This window comes from Equus przewalskii, chromosome 25 (genome assembly GCF_037783145.1).
Source record: "Equus przewalskii isolate Varuska chromosome 25, EquPr2, whole genome shotgun sequence".
Classification (NCBI taxonomy): Eukaryota; Metazoa; Chordata; class Mammalia; order Perissodactyla; family Equidae; genus Equus; species Equus przewalskii.
The window spans coordinates 25,599,821-25,626,875 of NC_091855.1; the positions used below are offsets into that span (position 1 = coordinate 25,599,821).

At 41.3% G+C, this 27,055-nt stretch overlaps 1 protein-coding gene across 2 annotated transcripts in view; it reads right to left on the bottom strand.

The window, feature by feature from the left end:
- Positions 1 to 27,055, bottom strand: part of STON2 (stonin 2) — a 138,590-nt gene that overhangs the window by 68,473 nt on the left and 43,062 nt on the right. For both annotated transcript variants that reach the window (XM_070594305.1, XM_070594307.1), the window contains exon 4: positions 18,107 to 18,304. In XM_070594305.1, the coding sequence (XP_070450406.1) occupies positions 18,107 to 18,304 (198 nt within the window). The remainder of the gene's footprint in view (positions 1 to 18,106; positions 18,305 to 27,055) is intronic.

The window sequence follows — 27,055 nt, forward strand, 5'->3', positions numbered from 1 at the left end:
TCCCAAGGTTTCTAGTCCTAGTCCCAAGGTTCCAACTGAAATATTAGTGTGAGAATGTGAAAATTGCTGGGATCTTTAGATGAGACAACACATGTAAAAGTATCTGATGGTGACTGACAAATAGTAGATGTTCCATAACCTTTGGTTGAAACTGAAGTTGAGTCATGTGGATCTTGGGAAATTTCCTCCTCACTATTGACTTTTGCCTTTCAGCCAAATGTTTACTGTATACTGTTAAACACTGCAACATGTTTGAGGTGATCTAATAATGAATCAGACATTGACATTGCTTTTATCCTCAAGGCACATCTGATAGAGACTATGGTGCAATTTGGTGGTGAACATTCACTTGTTCAGCAAATAATTACTGAGTATCTACTATGTGCTAGGCACGTAGTGATACACCAGTGACGACAGAAAGTCACTGTGCCCATGGAATTCATGTGGGCAATCAACAGACAATCAATTAGACAAATATTATCAAGTTGGGTTAAATGCAATAGAGAAATATAAAGCAGGGTGTGGAGACAGAGAGTAATTTGGGCACAGGCAACCCCATGTTATACAGGGTGATCTGGGAAGGCCTCTGTGAGGAGGTGACAAATGGGCAGAGACCTGAATGGAGTGAAGGAATAAGATGTGTGCAAGTCTTAAAGAACAGTCTTCCAGACAGAGGGAATAGCAAGAGAAAGAGCCCTGAGGCAAAGATTGGCAAGTGGGCCAGTTTTGTATGAATATGATAAAGCAGAAAGTGCTAAGTGACACAGAGGAGCTGCTGTGAAAGAAAAGTTACTCCCACTTGGAGGTGTTAGTGTATTTGGGGAGAGCGTGATGAGGAATCAAGGAAGGCATCCAGGAGGTGCTGGTGTCTGAACTGGGCCTTGACTTCTGGAAGGACACCATTTGGACCATGGCAAAGGAACACTGTAAACCAAGGTCCAATGGGAGGAAAGCAAAGGGTGTGTGTGGGGAACAAAGAGTTTGGGATGGGGAGCACATTTGATAGTGGGAAGCAGTTCAAAATCAGGCAGGAAAAGCAAGTTAAGACCAGAATGTGGAGGGAGGAAGAAAGGGCAGAAAGAAAGGAAGCACATAATTTTTGAACATGTACTATTCACTAGGCATGGGGATAGGTACTTTGCATTATTTCACTTAGTTATCATTTATTTCAATAAATAATTCTTTCAATAAATGAAATAAATATTGAGTTACTACCACTTAGTAAATAGTTCCCAATACACATTGTCAACCTCATGTTATTGATGACAAACCGAGGCTAGGAAAAGTTAAACCCGAGAGTGAGTCATGGACGTCAGGGTAAAGAGGTCAGCGTTTCGGCAGGGGAAATCATGGAAGGGTTGTGAGCACAGGAGGGACACAGGCAGTGCTATGCCACCAGGGATGAACCGGGCACACAGTGTGGACCACAGCTCCAGGGGTGGGACAAGCAAACGATAGTGCACATCTCAGACTGTCAGCTTCCAGGATTAACTGTCTAGTTTCTTTCGTATTCCCAAGGCCATGGGGCACAATGCCAGGTCCATCTCAGGTAGCCAGTACCTGACTGACAGCCTACCCAATCTGAAGTTCAGAAACAAGGAAAGGACAGCCCTGCTCAATGCAGTCCTCCTTTTTCTGTGACTAGGGTTATACAGGAGACACTCAGCTGTTCTTTCTGACCTTCCCAAACAAGGCTGGGCATTTTTAGCCTTTTCAAACAGTATGGCAAAGTATCAAGAAGGAATGACTTACTACATGTGTTTGTTTGTTTGTTTAAATAAAACAAAACAAATTGTCACATAACAATACAATGGGACACTACTCATCAACAGAAAGGAATGATACATGCAACGTGGATGAATCCCAAAGCAACTATGCTGACCGAAAGAAGCCAAATTAGAGACCCTACCCCATATTCCCATTCATACAAAATTCTTGAAAATGCAAACGAATCTGTGTAGGCAGAGAAGTATGTGCCTAGGATGGGAGGTGGAGGGGACAGTGAGAATGGGAGGATTACAAATGGGCACCAGGAACCATTGGGAGTGGTGGATATGTTCATCATCTTGATTATCGTGATGACTTCATAGGTGTCTACATGTGTCAGAATTCATCAAACTGTACACTTTAAATATGTGCAGTTTATTGTGTCTATTATACTTCAGTAAAGCTGGGGGAAAACAGAAACAGGGCCCCTATGATCGGGTGAGATAAGCACTATAAATCTCTGTAACTTTCGTGCCACAGATTTCTCGTGTTCATGAACATTTGTGTTTCCTGCTCTCTGGGCACACAGCTAGAACACATTTTCCAGCCTCTCTGGCAGTAAGGTGTGGCCAGGCCCTGAGTTCTGGACAACAGAACGTGTACCTCCACGTCGCACCCACCACCTGAAAGGAGGAGACTCTGAGGACGCAGAGTAGCTGGGGTCCCTGAACTCTGGAGGACCACGCCCTGTCACCAACCTGCTCTGACAGTGGTGTGAATGAGAAATTAACATGAACTGTGTTGAGCCACTGAAATCTTGGAGTTGTTAGAGCAGTTAGCCTCCTAGACAACGACATTATATAAATTATTTAAATATTATTTATATAGCAATATATAATATAAAGTTTATTAAATATATAAAGTATATCATTAATATGTATTATATAACACATATTAATATATTAATTGGTATATTAATATGCCTAACACCAATATTAACATTGGTAGCAGAACAGAAGGCAAATCACTGAAACTTAGTAAGTCTTAGTTTCCTTCTCTGTGAACAGGGAAAACATCTTTCTGCTTATCTCACAAGCTGAAATAAAGCATGTATAAAATTATGCATTTGAAAGCTTTTTGAAAACAAGTGGGTTTTCCACCTAAAACATAATTTCAAAACTGCTCTTACAAATGTCTGTATCTGATTTCCTTAGTTGAAGTTCACGTTTTTACTTCCAGTGAGGACCACGTGACTTTTCCTTGTTCCAAGTCAGAAGGAACGTATTCTTAGTTTCAGCAACTGCCTCATATTTGACGTGATCTGAAAACCATTCCTTGGGACAGTTCTTTTGGCCTAAATGGGAGATGGTTCGGTGGATATATTCACATGTAAATTCATAGATAATGGATACATTTTTAAAGTGAAAGTACTATCAGCTATTCTTCATGTTAGGGGGTTCATTTATGTTTTCTCATTTTCTAAGTTTTTTTCCAAGGTCTGGCCCTGAATTCTATTTCTGGAGAGTCACAAGGGAAGTGAAGCCAGACAGATGTATTGATAACCCATCACTTCTGGAAAGGGAGCCTCAAAGTGTGTTAATTTGGTAGCAATTCAGGAGCAGCAATGAGAGCAACTGGGTGTGTATGGCACACATACACGCCCACTCACAGAACTCCAGTGCACTCCCGGGATTTCTTTCAGACCCTTCTGGGTAGCGCTACTGTGCATACAATAACAAAGGGTCTGCCAATGTCACATTTAAAGTGCCTGAAGTCAGACACCTTCAATGAATGTCACCTCTTCATTTCGGAATTAGTCACCTTAATCTAAATTATGCCACAGTAACAGATAACCTGAGAATCTCGGTGGCTTACAATTACAAAGATTTATTTCCCCCATTACATCCATCGATAGTTCGCTGCAGCTCTGTTCCACGTCTTCATTCCAGGTCCCAGACCAGAAGAGCAGCTCCTTTCTAGAATATCAGACTCATCCAGAGCATTCAAGGGCACTGCCCTAAGAGGTTAGGCGCAAGCTCACATAGCATGTCTAAGTATTTAAGAATGTATAGCCCAAGGCAAAAACTGTTAAATAAAGTATGTCCTATCCTCCTTGACCAATATATGTTCCTAACAACCCAGAAAGCCAAGATGGACTCGCAACTTTTTGGACTCCTTGGAGTTCCACCCCGCTCCATCCTGCACTTTGAAGGCTACCCCTGTCCACATGTCCAAGCTCTATTCCCAGCCCCTGCAGGCCTAGGGGTACACACACAGCAGCACAGGCTGCACTTTGGTGCACAGCTCCAGGAAGAGGCCGGGAAGTGGGCCTGCAGCTGTCCAGGCAAAGGATTCTGGAGTCCTGAGTATATAGACCGAGGTCTCAGAAGTGAGGCAGGGGGAAAAGTGAAGCCAGAAGAGCACCAGAATAGAGTCCAAGCCAGGGTCTGAGGATGGCCTGTAGGGCAGTATGGGTGACTCTGACAAAAGGAAAAAGGAGTGGTGGTGGGAGCACATGGAAATCTATGCCAGAAGTGTCACTTCTCCCTGCATTTCACTGGCCAAAAGGCAAGTCACATGGCCAAACCTGATGTCAATGGGGCAAGAACATCATCCTGTTGTAAGGGGGGGGCCTACATCATAGGGAGGAACAGAGAATGTTTTGACCAGTAATATAATCTTCTTTCCTTAGACACTAGGACTGAGGGTTTAGGAGGGAGGAGAAAAATCTAGGAGTTGAAAATAAAGACTAACAGCTCCCAACTGGTTGCTTTCTAAAGGCAGTGAAATGACATGGTGCCTTGCAAATAGCAGACACTCAGTGAAGAGGGGGAACTCGATTGAAATACGCCAAAGTGGAAAATGCCCCCACATTCCCAGCATCCTCTGCGGGGAAAGGACAATTACTTGGCAAAGGGAAAGCAGTAAGTCTCCTGGGATACACTCTGGCTCAAACTAATAATGTGTTGCTTGAGGCAACCAATTTGTACAAACAAACCAATCCTGAGGAGGAGGGGGGAGGCAACTCATGAAAGTGCTCCCTCCCCCTACCCAGCCCTCCCTCCCACCTCTTCTCAGGAAAGCTTTTCTCCCTAATTCCAATTCTGCAGAAAAATGCCATAGACACACGTGGTTTCATGTTGAGTGATCCCACCTGCCAGTCAATGAGTATGAAAAGAAGAAAAGAAACTGCCTTTCTGTAAAGGCGGTTTACAAAAACTAGCCAAGGACATAAAATAGAACTTCTTTTGGGTTCGATTTAGCTGTTTTTCCACAACTTCAAAAAATTTTCTTTCCACAGAGTAAGTCCTAGCTCTAAAATAAAAGGAATTCTGAAAACTACATTATATTGCTATTGTCATAATAGCTATTCCTTATTATATTCCAGGAACTTTGTGTACCTGGTCTCATTTACCCCTCAAACCTACAATCTCAGTATTACAATTATTATTTCCATTCTACAGTTGAGGAAACTAAAGGTCACTGAGGTTAAATAATTTGCAAAATATCACAGAGCAGGGGAGCAGCAGAGCTGTTGTTTGGTCGGTCAAACTCAGAGGACTATGGTTTTCCATTACACTATATCTGCTTCCTGCAAAGAATAAGCACTAGCATTATGCCAGTAACAAGTTAAAGATAAGTACATGACAGCAATATTGGAAATACTAGCCCCCTCCCAAAGCAAACAGGCCAGCAGTCACCCCCCAAACAAACAGACCAGCCCCACACCAACACAGCTATCATAAAAGAAACTTTAAAATAGCTCCAGTAATGTATTTAATTTTCAAAATGGAAATATTTCATTCTCATTTTTTCTGATTTTTAGGGTGATCTATGATTATTATAAATAATTCAGATCCTATAGACATAAACACAGTAAGGAGTGAAAGTCCTCCACCCTGAGATAACCAATAGTAACAGTTTGGGATATAAGCTATTAAATTTTTTTCTATATATTTAGAAATATACATATATACTAACATAGCAAAACTATATATAGGCCAATACGGCAAAATGATTATACGTTCTATTCCAGAACCTACCTTTCTCAATTAACAATATAATTGGGACACTTTCCATGGCAGTATAGTATTCCATTTTATTTGACATTTGGGTTTTGTTTGCTTTTGCTAATGTAAACAATGCTGCATTGCACACACAGGCACATGTCTTAGTTATTTCCTTGGGATAAACTAATTTTTAAAGAGTGTGACATTTAAACTGACACCCATGGATAGAATGTCCTCCTCAAAGGTCTTTCCACATCCTTGTATGCAAATTCCCAACTCTCCACTCCCAACACAAGATCCTTTCAATCATTTAAACTTTACCAAGCTGATGGACATTATTGTTTAATCTGCACACCTGATTATGGGGGTTAATCATCTTTTCACGTCACTCTTTGCATTTCCTCTTTAGTGAACTAACTTATTTACTTTTGAATTAGCATGTCAACCAATGAGTCCAGCAGGATAACCAGCCCCTTGATGAACCAGCCAGTCGTTCCATAGATCAGCAGGTGAAAAGGCTGAGTGAGCGTTCATTAAGCACAAACAACTCCTTTCTCCTTACCATAGCTGTGGGAAGTAGGCTGTGTCAGATCCAAAATCCAGACTCTATAGCAAGTGGCACTACTAGTGACGGCTCCAGAAAGACTATATAGGGCAGGTTTATAATGTCAATCTGCCTATCTTGAGCAGGTAAGGGAGAAGACGTCTACATTGTGTTTGCATACTGTTATAGGCTGAATTGTGTATCCCCAAAATTCATATGTTGAAATCCTAACCCCCAGGATCTCAGTCTGTGACTGTATTTGGAGATAGGGTCTTTAAAGAGGTAGTTAAGTTAAAACAAGGTCATTAGGGTGGGCCCTAATCCAGTATGACCATCCTTATAAGAAGAGATCAGGACACAGACACCCACAGAGGCAAGATCATGTGAAGAAACAGGAGAGAGGCTTCAGAAGAAACCAACTCTGCTGATAACCTTGATCTTGAACTTCCAGCCTCCAGAATTGTGAGGAAATAAATTTCTGTCCTTTAAGCCAGCCAGTCCGTGATACTTTGTTACGGCAGCCCTAACAAAGTAATGCACACAGCACTCCACATACGACTAAGGAAAAGTCAGTTGTTCATTTCACAGCAAAAGAGCCGAGGAGCACCCTTGGTATTCACACTGGAAAAGGTCTGACATCTTGTCAACGTTTATAACCCTGTGTATAGCACTTCTCTGTGTTTCCACATGAACCACAACATGGTAACATGAATTTGTTCTTGAGGCTCACGGCAGAGGTGAATTGTACCAAAGACAGCTGCCCTGTTACAATAGCATGATCTGTTTCTTCAGTCTACCCAAGATTAAGTTGTGAATTCATTCTCTCTCTTGAAGCAAACATGAAAAGTTAATTCCCATTTTTTAAGAAAGCCTATATTAATGTAACATTAACAAAGAAGGTTTTTAAGCTCTGCGTAACTTGAGAGTGGAAGGAAGAGATACCCCTGAGGTGAAGTCAGGTGGGTGAGAACACATCTCTAAGAAGACGGCCTGCAGCTCACTGCCAAAGAGCCCCAGAGAGAATTACAGAGCCCAGACCCGGCTCCACCCAGACTTCAGGCCAGGAAAAGAGATGTATGATCTAAAATACATTCGCTTGAAAGTTAAGAGACTTTCTATACCCACATCTCATTAAGGTGTCAAACTTATTATTAAGGAAAAAAAAGTTTTCTTGGATCTGAGGGCTTCCATTTCCATTGGCTCCACTGCTTTTAACTTTTTCATGAGTGAATTGAACCCTCAAGAAAGAGGGTCCATTATTTAATTCAGCGAAAAAAAAAAAAGAAAGAGAGCAGATGAAACATTCAGAGAGGAATGAAATGAAAAATAAGCAGTTGTTCCTGGCCAATCTCTTAGGTTTTGAAATGACTCACAGAATGGGTGGTCTGGTTCTGCTGCTAATACTTTCTAGGCCTTGGCTTTCTCACCCATAAAATAGGAGAAATTCTACTAAATAATCTTTAAATATCTTACCTTAAAGGTCTGTGATAGTTCAAGAATCCAGACCAATCACTATGATCCTAAACCAAATAAGAAGACATCTATTTCCAGAAGCTTCAGGGCTAATGACGATAAACACTTGAGAGGGCGCTACATGCCAGCTACTGTGGTTTGAGCACTTTATGCCCGCTGATATTTTGTTGAGGTTGAGTTAACATGTTATTATCTAAAAAAAGCATAGCTCATAATTCTCTTTGAAGCCTGACTTTGCTGGGTGTTGAATGGTTTGTGCAAGAGCTTTAGTGAGCAATTTCTAATCTTATTTAAATCAGTAGTGTTTCATTATTCACTTGGAAAGCTACTTCAAGTGGAAGACACTATCCTCCACAGGGGAATTTGATGACTATTCTAAAAGCCCCCTATATTTAAAATAGTAAAATAATTCACAATTACAACCAGAGGAACTCATTTCTATTTTTCTCAATTCTTTTTCTAGACTTGAGGACTTGAGACCAAGGTAATTTGAGGCAAGCTTTTATTTTTTTCTGAGGTGAGCGGCAAGGGCATAATGCTGATGCAAAGTCACAAAAAGGAGAGATGTAACTAAAAACATTCACTGGACACGTCCTTAGTTCCAGGCATTTTGCTGGAGACCAGACTGTGGGGAGAATCCAAATACGAAAACATCATTGTTGTCCTGGAGGACTTGACTTTAGTAGAGAGATGATTTCCATGCAAACAACCCTCCTACCAAAGGAAGAGTAGGTGGCCCAGGGACCATGACCTAGAGTTCAACTCCAGAGACAACCTGCTCAAGGCAGCTTACTCTGAATGCCCAGTCTTTCTGACCACACTTCGTACAAAGTAAGCACTTTGTGTGAGAAAACATCACGTGAATTTCATCTTAATAGTAGAACTTTGTCATGTGGGAAAAAAAGGGAGTTATTCAGGGTAAAAAGCAACAGTAGAGGCAGATGAGATGGAACATTTTGAAGCATAATGGACGGAATAGAGTGATTGGGATTCTGTCCATTCTAAACACGAAATGTCTTTTGAATCTGTTCAGTTTCCTCTAACCTAGTCCAGGCCACCATCGAGGTTACTGGATGACTGCCTCACCCTCTACCTGGTGTGAGCCTCTCTCGCCCCATCCCCTCCACATTCCACATCTGATCATGTCATTCCTTCCCCGGCTTAAAACCTTTAATGGTTCTCTGCTAATTTCATAAGAGAGTTTGCCCCCAAGGTCCTGTATGTTCTGCCCCTTCCTAGAGTCCAGGGTCTTGCACTCTCCAATATGGAGTCACTAGCTACATGTGGCTATTTACATTGAAAATAATTAAACTTAAAAATTAAATTCTTCAGTCACACTAGTCACATTTCAAGTGCTCATTAGCTACGTGTGGCTAATGGCACTACCATCTTGAACAGCACAGATACAGCAAGTACCTCCATCATCAGAGAAAGTACCGTTGTACGGCCCTGGCTGGACAAATCTCTTATCATTCCTAGGATGAACAATATCTTTTAGTCAAATTGAGGTGCTTTCAGTTATTTGAACTTCCACTGTTTTCTGTGACTTTTGGGATTTTGAAAATGTTCCCTCAACCTCAGCTAGCAGTTCCTGGTTCTGAAGTCAACTTTCTGGGGATCCTTCCCTAGACCACAGGTCTAGGAGCAGCCCCCCTCGGCTGCGTCCCTGGAACGCTCTCGGCCTGCCCTATCAGAGCACCTCTCTCACTCCATCTAACTGCCCTGACTTCCTCTCAAATATTCGTACAGCCCCTACTAGATGCAAACTGTTGAAGGCTGAGACCATGTCTATCTTGCTCACCATGAGACAGTCAGTCCTAGCCTAGTGGCTGGTACATAGTAAGTCCTCATTTGTCGAATGAATGAATCAACTGGGGTTAAATCGGAGCAGTCTGTGCTTCATTGTGCAAGCACCAGGGAGTCACCATAGCAGAGGTTCTTAACCATTTTTGTGCCATAGACTCTTTATCAGTGTAGTGAGGCCTAGGGTCTCCCCAGGCCAATATATTAAATGCATGAACAAGTACATAGGACTTAGAAACTATCTATATTGAAATACTTATCAAATACTAAAAACCAACTTCACAATTTTTTGATATAGTAATCTGTACTTTTTTTATCAACCATTAATACGGCCAATAACTACCATGATTTCCAAGTGGCAATGACATAAACGATATCCTGAGATATCTGTCACAACTACAGTGTACTATGGAAACACCTGGGATTTCTGCTGATGATTAAGCAGGAGGTACTGCTAATACTACTGTGGTTTGTTGCCTCCATCCATAATTGAGGGAAATGCTCATTTCACTAACCTCCCTAGAGGTTAGCAATAATAAAGACATCAATCAGCCAAGTTCATGGACCCTCTGGATTCTAAGTGGTGCCAAACATCTAATTTTAATCACCTGTTTGGAACTGGAAAAACTTAGTATCTTAAATTCTGCCCTATGGCCTTGGGTGCGGAGAAGCGGTCCTTCCAGAGAGCTCAGCCACAGGAGGGGCAGAGCTGGAGAGCATTGACAAGCCTGGACAGCAATCCTAATTTTGTCACTCAACTAATGTGTGACTCTGGGCACTGCGTTGCCATCTGTAAAAGGGGGATCAGAACACTAAAAAGAATACAATAGAAGGTAATCAATAAGAGGCATACTAGTTGTCACTTCCTCTTCAGGACTAGGGCATTAGCAGTTCTAAAAAGGAATGTAAAATCTCTGGTTGGAGGCCACAGGTTTTATTAAGTGGTTCCACAATATCTAGTTTAAATTATCCATTTGGAACAGAACATCTTAAACTCTGCTGCTCTTTCTCAGATTTTGCTCCACGCAAATGGCTCAATAACCACAAGAACCTACTTAATGTCACAGAAAAGCTTTTTCCAACTCACCTTCTTTGCACTCTCTGTGGTAAATAAATAGGGAAGGAAAATATGGCTGCTTTGGTCAAAGAATGTATAGGGTGAGATCCTGAGCTACCCAAACTTAGAGAGCACCTCAGCGCTGCACTCACACATATCCACATATAACAATTTTTTTAAGAACAGGAAAACAAAATGAATGGAGACTGCCGGATAATTGCTACCATTTGAAAACACAGAAAAAGAGTCTTATTTCCACACTATCTGCACCTATTTGTACCTTTTTAAATTCTTCCCCATCATGAAGTTATCTTTCAGTTAGCAAATACCCCTAGCCCAGGTAAATGGGAGAATAGGATTGGGAAGGAGGGTTCTCCAGCCCTACATCAGAATAGTTAAATTATTCCACAAAGGTCCACTGTGTAATTTCAATGTGCCAGGCAGCGTGCTGGGAATATAAAATGAAGATGATGTCGTTCCTGCTTCCAAGAAGGGCTCAGTCTAGTGGGGACTCCTAACGAGGCACTACCATCCAGTGAGATAAGCTCATAAGGGAGGTTTGTACATAGCTCCCACGGAATGCAGACAAGGCAGCACTGGGTCTGCGGAAAGCCCTCGAAGACAGCTTCCCACAACTCACCGCGTTCACAAACACCAGCTCCTCAAGATACCAAACACCAGGTGGGTGAGCTGAGGAGACTTAGGTTGAATCCCAACATAGCCTTTTTTCTTGTGTGGCTTTGGCCAAATCCTTTCACCTCTTTAGCCATTGTTTCTGCATCCATAAAATGGGATAGTAATATCTACATTTAAGATTGTGAAGATTAAATGAGACGTGCATGTGTGCGTGTGTATGTGTGTCACACATTCCCGGCACACAACAGATGTTCTATACATAGAAATTATTTTTTAAGTTATACATAAAAATTCTTTGAATGGCAAAAAAAATCTTTTTGCTGATTATCATTTCTTCATAGGCAGATTATATAACTTACACATTCGCAACGAATGGTACGATACCAGTTTTACTCAATAAATAGTTGAGAAACTCTCAACTGAGAAACAAATAGCTGAGAAACCTTTGAACTTCTCTGGAGAAACTTTCAAAGAAAGAAATCATTCGAGTTTCGGGGTTGTTTTACTAACTAAAATTCAAAGCGTCCAACCAATGGAAACAAGAATATCAAGGAGCCTGGGCATCCTAAGAACAGAAATGAGGCCAAATTTATATTTGTCAACGAAAGAGGAAAAAAATGTAATTTGTTTAAAAATCTATGTCCTACTCTTCCTCAACTGTGGAGACTGCTGAGGAGGCTGAGGAGCCTGTTGTTGAGGGAGAGTATGAATATCACTGAAATTTGTAGCTAGGGGAAAGAATTTTTTTTGAAAGTAAACTTATTTTTGTCTTCCAACCAAAATATATTCAAGGCCAAAGAAAATCATAAAATACAAATGTGCCTTAAGAATAATAAACATCCCCTATAGGGGCCGGCCCAGTGGCTCAGCGGTTAAGTGCACACATTCCACTTCGGCAGCCCAGGGTTTGCCAGTTAGGATCCCAGGTGCAGACGCGGCACCACTTGGCACGCCATGCTGTGTAGGTGTCTCACATAGAAAGTAGAGGAAGATGGGCACGGATGTTAGCTCAGGGCCAGTCTTCCTCAGCAAAAAAGAGGAGGATTGGTGGCAGATGTTAGCTCAGGGCTAATCTTCCTCAAGAAAAAAAAACGAAAACAAAAATCCCCTGTAACCCCATCACGCACAGTGATAATTCCTGTTTACTGGGAGTTTGGGTCCCTGATTTTGGTCTAGTGCTCTATCAGCTGCAGCAGGATTATGAGAAAACAGGCAACAGAGAAACATGTTACATCTAGTAAAGAGATATACATGATGTTCTCATACCATTCTTAACCAAGAATGACAAGAGAAACTTTCTGAGATCTCACGTCCATAGCTTTGTACCCAACATAAACACTTGTTTCTGAGAAAAAAATGAGTCCAAAGTCACTGGGGCTATCCTTCTACTCTGGCAGAATTTCACTGATCAGTTAAATGCCAATGAATCAAGAACACCTGGTCTACATTTGTTTTAAAGCCCATGTGGGTTTAAATACAAAGAAAGTTTGGCAAAATGTAGTCTTGGGTTTGCTGAATCTGGGGGGTGGGAAGGAAGGCCAAGAGGCACAGCAAAGCATGAGATAAAGTAAGGCTAACTTTGCAAATTCAGGAAAGTTCATCAAAATATTTCTTTCTGGTTTCTCTGGTTTCCCAACACTTTAGCAATGGCATGTACTTCCAAGTCAAATTTGCCAATTTACGTGTGTTTGCATTTCCGTACCTTGGGATCTGACCAGGTGACCAGGTAGGCAGTATGAGTCAATGGAAGACTAAATTTATTTATATATTAAAATATAATAGATAAAATATAAAGATTAAGATATAAAAATATAAAGATATAAAATATAAAGATATAAAGATAAAATACAATAGATAAAATATAAAGATAAATTATACATATATGTAGATACATATATATAATTTCAGGATTTCCAAAGTCTTTAAGAAGCTAATACATGTTATGAATCTCCAACAGCGGGGGAGTGGCAAGACCTAACACATTGGCCCCCAGCATCCTGGTTTTTCCTGGGCTGCTGCATAGGACACACATGGGAGAAATGCTGGACTTTTAAACCCAAATGGGGTACAGATGTCTGGCCACCTGCAATCTCACTCCTTTCATTCAAGGATCCATTCAACAGTCAATTATTAAACACCTGCTATGTGCTTCGCCCAGTCTTGACATTCCTCAGTTTGCACATGTGCCTGAGCATTCTAATCCCACACTTAAATCTACACTTTTCCTGTGCTTAAAAGAAAACCAAAATGGAAGCGACCACTTAACGGTAGCTTGTGCTACTGCAAACATTTCTGTGTTTTTTCTCTTCCCGGTTGCAAGGACTTCAAAGGCAGAAGGTTTCTTTTTATTCCCCCAAACCTCTTACTGTTTTTCAACCCATATAAAACTAGCGGCCTTACAGAGCTGCTCTGACTGGTGAAGGTGACAGGGTGTGCCCATCTCTAGGGAAAGGGGCCCTGGGGGGTCAGGAGTGAGAGAGGAAGCGAGTCTTATTGGGATCTTGCTTATTCCCAGTTCTGCCACGTATACTGGAGAGCTGAACGCTGAGCACACACAACGCTGCTCTCCAGCTCTGCACCACACCCTGTGATTTAACCAAGGTGAGGGGATGGGTTGCCTTCCTCCTCCTAATCATCCCCTCGGTGAGAAAATGAGAAGAAAGTGTAGGCTGATCATAGCGTCTTTCCCTCCACAATTATGCTGGGAATCGAGATGGCCCTGTGGGGCTGCCCAATCCCTGCAGAACTCCTGCCCTGATGACAGGGAGGGGGCTGCTGCTTGCTGCGGCCTAGCACAGAGAAGGGGGCAAAGGCAAACAGCCTGGGCCTGGGCCACCAGAATCCTGTCCACACAGGAGATGAATCACAGCCCTCCTGTCCCAGCCGCATCCTCACACGGCGCTGCCAGGGGGAGCCGGGCCAGCTGGGCTGGGCTGAGGGAGCCCCTGACGGAGGCCACAATTCTGCACACCCTCTTCACTCCTACTTCCCTCCACAGTGCTAAAAGGCATGGGGGGGGCAGATAAATGACAAAAGTCTCCCCAATTCACTTCCTCCCAAGGATCCTCAAGCCCTTGGCACTGAAACCAATCACACGAGACTTGCCCCAGCGCCTCTGCATTTACCTGTGGCTTGCTGCTGAGAACTGCAAAGCCCTTCTCGGATCCCATCCCATCACGTATATAGTTTACAGACCTCTTTGGGGCAATAAAGGAGCAGGCAGTAATGATCCTTATTTCCCATATCAAAGGGAAATGAGGCACGGAGCTATTCAATTAGGAATTTTGTTTTTATTCCTACAGCACTTTGTACGAAGCACCTTCACACATACCCTGTCACCCTGCCTGGGCAGGGCCGCTCAGCCCCATTTCACAGAGGAGAAGGGGAAGCTCTGGGGAGATCACATGCCCAGAGGAGGCAGAGACAGATGAGAATCTGCCCTGAAGCCTCACAGGGATTCAGTTTACACTGACTGAGCCGTCGTCCAGCCTCGATGGAGGGCTCTCCCAGAGGCTGGCCACTGCCTCAGGCCAGGTGCCGGGCAGAGGACAGAGAGTCACCTGGCTGGGGGCTTTTCCAGTGTGTAGAGATTTCTTAGAAGCTCTCAATAGCTCAACTGAAAGCATTTACAAATGCCCCACTGCTGGGGTAGACAGATAAATGCCAGCAGCTCAGAAACATTTGGTCATTCTCCTAAACCTTGTTTTTCCTTATCCACCTTCTATCCTGGGATCCAGGATGAGTTAAAGGGTTTTCAAAGCCAGAACTTCACCCTGACTGCACAGGTCAGGATGATCAAGAAGAGCCTCATGCGGTTCCCACAGCTGGGGCCATATCCAGACCCTGTCCACACAGCCTCGGGACCTGCTCTCTGAGCCACTCACCCCACTGTCTCTCATTTTCCCAGGGCCCTGGAGGCACACTGCTCGCCACCTCTTGGCCTAGAAGAGCGGGTGGAGGTGAGATGCGAAGGAAGACTGTTCCATCGGAAGCAGATGGAGGTGTTCCCTCGCACCTGGGCCACCCTGGGCCCTTGCCGAATTACTAAAGAAATAAGAGATTTCTTTTCAAAATGCAGTGTCCAGAAACCTGTTTACATAATACAATACTATGGGCCCATAGCCATTCTCTGTAAGCTCTCACATCTGTTAAGGAAACATGAGCTATATCCTCAAGCTCTGATTGCTACACATTTAAAATCCCTTTGATCCTATTTAAGTTAAAAAATAACCCCCCAAAAATAGCCCCCAAGGAAATATTTGTATATATATTTACATGCATCCTCTGTACCTATCTGTACAGAAAGTCTGGAAGGTAACACAGTAACCAATCACCACGATGACGCAGGGGTACCAGCAGGTTTAGGAACCACTGGAAAAGGCTTTGGAACTCAGATTGAAACCCAGGTTCACCCATTTCTTAGTGGTGTTCTCTCAGACAAGGTTCTTAACCTTCCACAGGGGGAAATGGGGTGAATGGCACCTGCCTGGGAGGACTGTTGTGAAGGCCAGAGATAATACCCATCAGATGCTGGCCTACGGTACACATGCGGTAAGAGCTGGCTATGATGGTTACTACTTCGGCAAAAGAGGACAGCTGCCAAAAGGCCATACCTCTAGCCTCCCTGTAGCCATAGAAACTGCCTCCTGCTGAAGGAGAGAACTAAGAGCATCACTCATAATTCTCTAGTCCTGGTTTTGCATTTGAGTCTCTGAAATGACCCCAGCCCAGAGGCCATTTAGTTCCTCGTGGGGACTAAAGTATTCTCCATTTGCTTCACCACCACCCCTCACCCCAAATCCATTTTCCACCTGCTCTGTAGCCTGGTGGCTGACCTCTGTGGGCGGCCCTCCCCCCCCACAGGGCTCTGTGCCCTTTGCCTTCCGGTTGGGATCTGCCGATGGGCAGCACCAGCACAAGATCCTGGTATTTATTCCCCCTCTCTCCCCACTTTGCCAAATCTCTGGCAGTGGCTCTGTCCTTTCTGCAGCCACAGCACCTGTGGGGCAGCCCCACCTCCATGATTCTAGCTCTTGCTGCCTCTGTCAGCAGTCCTTTCATTAAACTGTCTTCAGATCAACGCTTTGGAGGGTACCATCTGCTTCCTGCCAGGACCCTGACCAAAACAACAGGGGAGGAAGCTTTCCCAATGAGAACTGCAACACTGTTAGAAAAGGGAGATACTAAAAATAATCACAAGCTTTGGAGACAGATTAATAATGTCTAGTTCAGGCTAGGACTCTGATTTTCATCATTTGAATCTCAAGGAATTAAAGCAATTTTCACCTAAGTGGAGAGGCCACTGAAAAAGCAGCCTGAGCCTAGAGATCTTGGCTTTTCCTATAGCAAGGAAGAATAAGCAATAAGAAGCTCTCTAAAGCAATAAGAATCCTGCGGCAGGAGAGGGAAGAAATTGCATCCTCGATGATCACTTATTCCATCAGGCATGGTATAAATTGTTCTCCATAAATTGTCTCACTTGGACATGGTATCAATTTGGTGAGGTAAGTAATATCATTATCCTCATTTTGCAGATGAAGAAACTGAGTCATAAAGATATTAAGGATCTTGCCCAGGGTCACGCAGCTGGTAAATGGCAGAACGAGGATTTGAACCTGAACAGTCTGACTCCACAGTCTGTGTGCTCTCAACCAATACATTATCTGCGTCCTCCAAGGGAAGGCCTGGCAAGGAGGTTGAGAGCAAGCAGAGGTGAGGGGGAGGCAAGCACAGCCTCTCTTCCTAACCGCCTCAGCTTCTGATGGTGTCTTCCCATCCATGAAATGCTCCTTACGGAGGAGATGAGGTCATGAGGGCATATTTCAGCCAGTTACTGGGATCATCAGCCACAGGGATCAACTAGAATTGAGACAGCATCTGTGAAAACAAAATGCTATAAAGAATTGTGACTTGTGATGAGAGAGACTGTGATAAACTAGGATTCTTTGCAATATTATCAAATACCAAACCAAATCCTGTCTGAACCCTTTAGTCTGCAAGAGGGATCTCTCTTTCTACTTGTGGAATCCCCCAGTAGCACACAGCATGAGGGCAAACGTTACCCAAATTTGAAAAATGATCCATAGACAAATCCTAACATTTTTGAGAAGGAAAAACAAATATTATTAAACACACTGGGTAATTTCATCCAGAGAGAAACTACCAGTAACTCCATCACTTTCAAAGGAAAACAATCTCTTAGACGAAATAACCAAAACACCAAGAACACACAACATCTTTCCAATGCCATCCTAAACCTAGCCCATGATGCAGTGCTTGGTGACAGGCCCATATTCTAATGGCAAAGCCAGCTGGCATTTCATCCAACACCTACGGGAAATTTAATAAATGAGACCACAGGATGTTACAGACCAAGGTATAGCTCAATTCAGGCACAGGAGAAAAAGCATTAACTGCAAAATAATTTGTAGTCTGGACACAGTGGCTGAGTCCTGATTCTCACTGACACATAACATTTGCTTTTTCTCTGCTTAAATCTACCTCCCTGTTGCTGAAGAGGGAAGACTGAGTGGGTGGTAGGATGAAAGATTCAACCTTGTACATATTACATAGTTCAGTTATCCAAGGAGAAATAAATTGACAGAGAACAGTACCTGCACGGAACAGTAAGAAAATAACACATTAAGATATACTGTCAAATGGTTTCCCCATACTAATAATCTGCCAACCAATCAGCCAATCTGTGCACGTGCTTTTGCCCAGTGCAATTTTGAACCACTCTGGATTCTAGCTTTTTGACAAGATGACTACACCTGAATTTGTTCTTTAAACAAAGCAGGCTACAGAGATATTAAGAGTGGTAACAGGTCATCAAAAGTGATTTGCAAAGCCTTCTGGCTTGGCGCTCCATCTTACCAGTCGAGTCAGCCCCAGAAGCCCTGCCACTCATCTGCTCCTCAGCATGGATGAGCTGCAGGTCCGTGTATGAGGGGCCAAAACTGGGACTACTGGTGTCTTCAGAATGTGTGGTCCAGCTGCTCTCGGAGGTCAGAGGGCATCTCCCCAAGGAGTTGAAGGAAGGGCACATCCAGCAGGGCATAGTCAAAGGTAGGGCTGGGGATAGACCAAAAAACAAAAGCATGCAATATAAATAGTTGTACTTTGTTTATCTTTAGTGTTTGTCTTACTTTGATGTTGTTCAGATCCTATGAAATCTCAACAGCCATACAAGTCAAAGAAGTATAGGAAGTACCACTCATGACACAGACAGGGAAAACTAATTGACCAAGAGCCCACGGTGAGTCAGTATGGAAACCAGTACTACAAGTAAGATCTCATGACCCGCAAATCAAACAAAATCTCACTAAAGACTAAAAGTGATTTTAGGCTCTACTTTTATTTCTAAACTTAGATTTCAGTTTCATCCTTACCCTTATATTTCCTCCCTTTTTTAGAAGGCAAACCATCTCAAGAGAATTCACCAATTTACACTGCAAAATTAAAGCCAGATTGGGTTAAGGGATAAGGGAAGACATGTGAATACGTATGTATCCGCAGATGAATGCAATATGCCTCTCCTTGCTTTGAGTCTGACTCCAGCTGGAGATTCTGAAGATCTTCACATACGCAAATTGAGATTTACTAGGGCTGCTGATCTGCGATACAATGAAAGATATCTTTAAGTGGGGAATGCACAGGGCATGGCTTTCTCTCCTTAACCCTGAGCACCAAATTCAGCCTTTCAAAACCACTGGAAAGTTTCTTTTTTAAAAATCAAGTTATGTTCCTAATTTGTCTTTAGTTAATTGCCTACCACATGGTTTCTCCATGGTGTTGCATAAGAACCTCATTGCAAATTTGCTGACAGGTACTAAAAACAAGTGCTGAAAAGAGTATGGACAGGGAGGAAGAAATAAAAAAGGGAGAAACTAGCAATTATTGAGTACCCATGAAATGTGAGACACTTTTACAAATGTTATCTCATTTCATCCAACAATCCTGAGAGGTGGGCAGTGGTCTTATTTGACACAGGGGGAAACAGACTCAGAGAGTCAAGCAGCTTGTCCAAGAAGATGGAGAGGCAGTTCTCCAGGATGGAGAATCAAAATTATAGCGCGGGGTTAAGAAATAGGAAGGGAAAATTGAGATTTAAGAGGGAAAAAAGAATAAACAGCGGGGCTGGCCCCACGGCCAAGTGGTTGGGTTTGCGCACTCTGCTTCAGTGGCCCAGGGTTTTGCCAGTTTGGAACTTGGGCGTGGACATGGCAGAGCTCATCAAGCCACACTGGGGTGGCATCCCACATAGCAAAACCAGTGGCACTCACAACGAGAATCTACAATTACCTACTGGGGGGCTTTGGGGAGAAGAAGAAGAAGAAAACAAAAAGAAGACTGGCAACAGATGTTAGCTCAGGTGCCAATCTTTAAAAAAAAACACACTCAAGAATAAATATCAATATTTGTGACATGGTATAAATATGAAACTATAGAGAATTTTCATTACATATTCCCTTAGGCATTTATAAGACATCTAGGTCTTTTCTCCATCTGGAGTCCTCATGGCTCACATCCCCTTTTATTTAAAAATGTCACCCTTTCAGTAAGGTATTCCTGAGCTGTTCCCTCCAAAGATGCAAACTGCCTTCTCTGTTTTATTTCTCCTTTGCATTATCACTGTCTACTGTATCACATATCCAGTGTCTTCTCCGCTAGAATTCAAGCTCCTTGTGGGGCAGGGACTTTTGTCCATTTGGTGCATTTCTGTACCCCATTCCTAGAATAGTGTCTGATGCAAGTAAGCACTTAATAAATATTTGTCGGTCACGTCAACAGAAGCACCACAAATGATTCCACAACAGTCTACATTAAACATAGACTGTTAAACTAAACCTTTGCCTACAAAACTCCCACACAAACAAAAAGGAAATCGAAACTCTAAAAAAGAAGAAAAAACCAAAAAGCAAAGCTGTACTGGCAAAAGCTTATTATAGGACTGCCATTTCCTACAGTACACTGGATTAGACACTTTGAACTACTGTGGAAATAAAATTAAAATATTAGATAAAATGTAAGAATATTATTTAAAATATATTACAGGAAGAGCAAGAAAGTAAAGACTTATCAGAGGACAAGTGAAATGGTAAGCAGAGCTCACAACCCGATTTTCACATCCTGAGTATTTTGAACAAACCAGGGAGACTCTTGAGTTTTTTAAATCTCGTGTGAAGAAGGCAAAGCGGAAAGAAACCTAGGGCCAACCCAAGATGAGAAATCTAACAGAAGATCTGATGCATTAAGCTAGAATCCCCAAAGGGCTCAGTTAAGGGGCAAATTAGGAATAACCCGGACCCCCAAGCTAAAGATAGGAAAGAAAATGGTCTGCCTTAAGCCTGGGTGCCAGGTAGAGGAAAAAAAAAATCTCCTGAGAATTTATAAACACAAGCTGTCCCACAGAGGGGTTTGCAGCCAAAACTACTTGTGTGGTCTAAAAACTTCCAGTATGAGAACTTAGCTGAAGTATTTCCAGGTTGGTAGTGGCCTCCAGCACCTGAGAAAAGCAAATGCTAATCCTTTCTGGAGAAAGACACCTTAAAACCAGCTTTCCCGGACAGAACGTTCCTCAGTTGATGCGCACATGGTAAAAAAAGAAAAAAAAAATCATGAAATACGTAAGAAATCAAGCTATCATGAACAAGAGCCAGAGAGCCAGCAAGGTGTGTATGGTGGGGGGTAGGGGGGGGAGGCAGGGAAGATGGGGAGCAGGAAGCAAACAGAATCAGACCTGCAAAAAATTCAGACACTAGAATTATTAAGCAGAAAATATAAGTTTGTTTAACGAAATAAGAAGAAAAGAAATCAAAAATATGAGAAAGCAGCATGTAGAACTGAAAAGGAACTAAGTGAACATCTGGAGAAGAAAAAATACTGTAAATACAAAATTGATTGGATAGCATAGAGAGACAAGGAGATGAAATATGAGAGATTAAAATGCATGGAGGACAGAATGAGAAGGTCTCATAGGTATCTAATCTGAGTTCCTAATGAGAAGAGAGAGAGAATGGGAGACAATATGTAAAAAAATGTTGGCTGAGAATTTCCCAGAATGTATGAAAGATTTTATTTGTCAGATTAGAAATCCAGAGGTATCTCAAGGACAGTAACCAAAAATAACTCCACCAGCAGACATCAAAACTACATAAAGACAAAGACAAAGAGAAGATCTTAAAAGCCACCAAAGAGAAAATAAGATCACTTCCAAAGGGATGATGATTAGACTGCTACCACCTTCTCAACAGCAAGAGAAACCAATGCACACTTCAATGTGCTGACAGAAAATAACTACCAAATAGGACTGTTTACTCAGTGAAGAGATCTTCAAAGAACAACGGTAAAATAAAGACAATTTAGACAAACAAAAACTACAACTGATCTAAAAGAAGGAAAGAAAAGTGAGAAAAGAAACATAAGACGATAGAAATAAAACTATATCGAGGGCTGGCCCCGTGGCATAGTGGTTGAGTTCAGCACACTCCACTTTGGCGGCCCAGGTTCACAGGTTTGGACCCCAGGTGTGGACCTATGCTGCTCATCAAGCCATGCTGTGGCAGCAACCCACATGCAAAACAGAGAAAAGACTGGCACATTTAGCTCAGGGCCAATCTCCCTCACCAAAAAAAAAAAAAAAAAAACCCAAAAAAACCTGTATCAGTACTTAATAATAAATATAAATGGACTAAATTTCCAGTTAAGAGAAAAAGACTGTCAGGCTGAATAAAAAAATGAAACCAAATATGCCACTTACAAAAGACACATATAAAATATAAGGATTCATTGACCATGAAACTAAAGGGATGGGAAAGCCATACAAGATAAAATATGGAAAGAAACCTGATATATTATAGACTGTAGATAGACTTAAAGTAAAAAGCATTATTAGAGAGAGTATTACAACAAAATGATAAAAATTTTCATTCATCAGAAATATATAATAATAATTATAAATTTGTATAAATTTAATAACATAGCTTAAAATTATTAATGCAAAAATTTACACAACTACAGAAAGTAAGAAACGTCTATCACCATACTGGGAGATTTTAAAATATACCTCTGTCACTAATGTATAGATCAAGCAGGCAAAAAAATCAGCAAGGAAACAGAAGATAGATCAACAACAAAGTGAACAAGCTGATTTAATGGTTATACACAGAACACTGCACTCAACAGGTGAAGAATGCATATTCTTCACAGCCACACCTAAAACTTTTATGACAAATGACCACACGCTAAGACATGAAGCAAGTTTTAACAAATTTCAAAAAATGGGTATCACATGGACCATGAATACTGATCACAATACAATTAAATATCTAGTTATCTAAACCAGTTATCTACATAACCAGTATCCATTTATCTAAACTAGATACAAGACAATCTGAAAAATTTAGAAATTAAAAAACATACTTCTAAACGATTTATTGGGCAAAGAAGAAATCTTGACGACTATTAGAAAATATTCAGAACCAAACAATAACAAAAATACAGTATATGAAAACTTCAGGAATGCAGATAAGCAGTACTATCAGGGAAAGTTGTATTGCTTCTATTAGAAAAGAAAAACTTAAATTTAATACAATAAGCTTCTAACTTGTCAAGTTACAAAAGGAGCAACAAAATAAACCAAAGAATGTTAGAGAGGAGGAAATAATCACAAAAAAATTATTGAAAATTTTAAAATACACATAGGTAAACGATTCTTTGAGAAGACTAATAGAATTGAAAAACTGTCAAGAAAAATCGAGAAAAAAATACACCACAAATAAAGAACAGTAACAATGAAAAAGGGTACATAATTACAAATGCTATATATATTAAGGAGGCAATGAGGGGAAATAATGAATGTCTTTCTACCAACACATTTGAAAATATAGATAAAATTGCAGAGGTCCTAGAAAAATATAGCTTTTCAAAACTGATACAAAAAGCAAGTTAAAAACCTGACTCAGGGGCCAGCCCTATGGCCGAGTGGTTAAATTCACGCACGCTGCTTCAGCAGCCTGGGGGTCTGCCAGTTCAGGACCTGGGCGCGAACATGGCACCGTTCATCAGGCCATGCTGAGGCGGCGTCCCACATGCCACAACTAGAAGCACCCACAACTAAAAAAAATATACAACTATGTACTGGGGCGATTTGGGGAGAAAAAGCAAAAAAAAACGAAGAGGAAGATTGGCAATAGTTGTTAGCTCAGGTGCCAATCTTAACTAAAAAAAAAAAAAAAACCTGACTCATCCAATAACCATGAAATAAAATGAATCAGTCCTTAAAACCTTCCCCCAAGGAAAACGTCAGCCCAGGTAGTTTTACTGAAAAGCTCTACTAAACTTTAAAGGAAAAAAATATTTCAATCTTCCACTGACTGCTCCAGACTATAGAAAAAGAAAGACCACTCACCAACCCACTCACTCTATGACATTAGCTTTTCCTGACCTCAAACCCTGACAAAGTGCATCTCATTTATACTTAGATTCTCAAAAATGAGACTGACGGACCAATCTCAGTCACAGACATGGATATAAGAATCTCAAACAAATCATTATCGAAGAGAATCTAGTGATTTTTGAAAAGGATAAATCATGACTAAACTGAGTTTCTCTAACGAATGCAAGGTTGGTTAACACAGCGTGTCTCAACTTTTTTTCATTATTCCTCCTCTAAGGAGCGTTTTTCACCTTTTTTTCACCAATCACCCCCTTTCTTGAACCCCCCCAAACACTGGCAGAATATCACACTAGGAAACTGACATTAATACAATCCACCAATCTTATTCCTATTTCTCCAGTTTTACAGCTCTGTGTGTGTGTGTGAGACTTGAGTGCCACATAATGTTATTGGTGTGTAGGTTTGTGTATCCTCCACCACAGTCGAGACACAGAGCAGTTCCCTCACCACAAGGATCCCTCACGTTGCCCTTTTTTATCCACTCCCACCTCTTCCCTCAAGCCCTGTTCCTAACCCCTGGCAACCACTAATTTGTTTTTCATTTCTGTAAGTTTGTCATTTCAAGAATACTACATAAATGGAATCATGCAGTATGTAACCTTTTAGGATTGACTTTTATTACTCAGAAGAATGCCTCTGAGACTCAGTGAAGTTGCTAAATGCATTAATACTTCATTCCTTTTTATTGCTGAGCAGTCTTGCACAGTAGTTTAACCATCTACTGGCTGAAGGACATCTGGGCTGTTTCCGGTTCTTAGCTATGAACATTCGTGTACAGGTTTTTGTAGCAACATAAATTTCCATTTCTCTGGGATAAATGCCCAAGAGTGCAATTGCTGGGTCATACGGTAATTACATGTTTCGTTTTATAAGAAGCTGCCAGACTGTTTTCCCAAGTCATTGCCCCATTTTACATTCCCACCAGCACTCATGAGTGTCTCTTCATCCTCTTACAGGGTCTTTTGCAAAACAAAAGTTTTTAAAAGTTTTTAACCAGCAAGAAATATTTAGAAAATAAAACAAGAGAAGGTAGTATTTATAATAGCAACAAAAAATATGAATCATATATAGTAGTAAATCTAAGAAAAGACGTGCAAGGCCTCGGAAGAGCTGCTTCTAAAGTTTATTAATACACTGTAGAGAAGACCTACATAAATGGAGAGATTCCAGTATCAGGGACCGAAAGATTTAACGTTATAAAGATGTCAATTCTTCCCAAACTGGTTTACAGATTGATTGCATTCTCAATCAAAATCCTAGCATGGTTTCTTCCTCATATTAATAAGCAGAATCACACTATTTAGATATGAATGAAATTGAATTTTTAATAATATAAATATATTTGTAAGTATACATTAAAGTAAATAAAATAATAGAAATAATACTGGGAAAATCCTGTATGGAAAAAAATGAAATTAGACTCCTACTTCACACCATGTAGAAAAATCAGTTCTAACTAGACTGAATGTCAAAGGATAAAAGGCTACACAAGAAATATTTTAGAAGACATGCAGCTAAATATCTCAGGACTTCAAGGCAAGGCAAGATTTTCTTTACCAAGACACAGAATGCACCAATGGACCATGAATACTGATCACAACACAATTAAATATCTAGTTATCTAAACCAGTTATCATTGGTAACAGATTGCTCAATCATTAGGGAACCTCAGCTTGGGGAAAGCAGGGACTGTGGCATAAAAGAAAAATAAACAAATTTCATATTATTAAAATTAAGAACTTCTTTCCACCAAAAGGCCCCATAAAGAGAGTGAAAGCCCACCCACAGGGTAGGAGCTAATATCTGCCACATGTCATATCCACAGGGAACTCCTAGAAATCAGCAAGAAAAAGGGAGTGATACCAACAAGAATATAGTTGAACAGGCATTTTATGAAAGAAAAAAATCCCCCCAATGGCAAAAATTGCTCAGTCTCATTAGCAATCTAGGAAATGCAAATTAAAACCACATGAGATACGACTCTTCTCTTCTCCCTTTCTCTCTGCCTGCCCACACTAAGATAGAAAAATGCGACAATTCCAAGTGCAGATGAGGAAGTGGAGCCACAGCATCTTTTACATATGGCTGATAGGAGAGTAAATTGAAGCCACTTTAGAAAATGGCTTGGTGTTATCTGACAAAATAGAAGATAAACACATCTTACAGCACAGTAATTCCCCTCTCTCTTTCTTACAAAAGAGAACCACTTACACATATTCACCAGCATTTACGTTTAGAATGGCTCATAAAAAAAGCAAAAAGACAGGCCAGCCCAGTAGTGCAGCAGTTAAGTGCACACGTTCTGCTTCGGCGGCCCGGGGTTCGCCGGTTCGGATCCCGGGTGCAGACACGGCACCGCTTGGAAAGCCATGCTGTGGCAGGCGTCCCACGTATAAAGTAGAGGAAGATGGGCACAGATGTTAGCTCAGGGCCAGTCTTCCTCAGCAAAAAGAGGAGGATTGGCAGCAGATGTTAGCTGAGGGCTAATCTTCCTCAAAATAAAAAGAAGCAAAAAGAATGCTCATAGAAGCACGTTCTTAATTGGCAAAAGGTAGAAACAACTCAAATATCCACCAATAATAGAATGGATAAATGAATTGTGGCACATTACTATAATGGAATACATAGCAATAAAAACTAAAGGAACTACAGCTACAGGTAATGACATGAAAAATTCCCACAAATAATGTGTTAAAGAAGCAAGCCACAAAATAACACACACACTATTATCGTATCTATGTAAAGTTCAAAAACAGGTGAAATTAAACTATACCAGTCTCGATACACGTGTAGGTAGTAAAGCTATTAAGAAAAGAATGCTGTTATTGTCACAGAACTCAGGAGGGTGATGATATAGGAGGGCGGGGAGGAGATGTCTGGATGCAGGAAGATGTAATCAGTGGGCACTTCTGGGGGATGACAATATTCTATTTATTAAACTAGGTGATGGGTTGTACTGTTGTTCTTTATAATTTAATATACTTTTTTTTTTTTTTTTTGCTGAGGAAGATTAGCCCTGAGCTAACACCTGTGCCAATCTTCCTCCACTTTATATGTGGGTTGCCGCCACAGCATGGCTAATGACTGGTGTAGGTCCACGCCTGGGATCCGAACCTGCAAACCTAGGCCACTAAGGGGGAACATGCAGAACTTAACCACTATGCCATCAGGTCAGCCCCCTATAATTTAATATACATTTTAAATGTTCCTTTGTATTTATTCAACAGTTAATAAAGTTTATGAAAACTACATATCAAAAGACTCCAATTTTTCAGAAAGAAAGCCATTTTAATTATTTGCATTTTCACATTAGCTCTCCATATTTATTAGCTATAACTCCAATGTTTCCTTTGAAAGAGAAACTA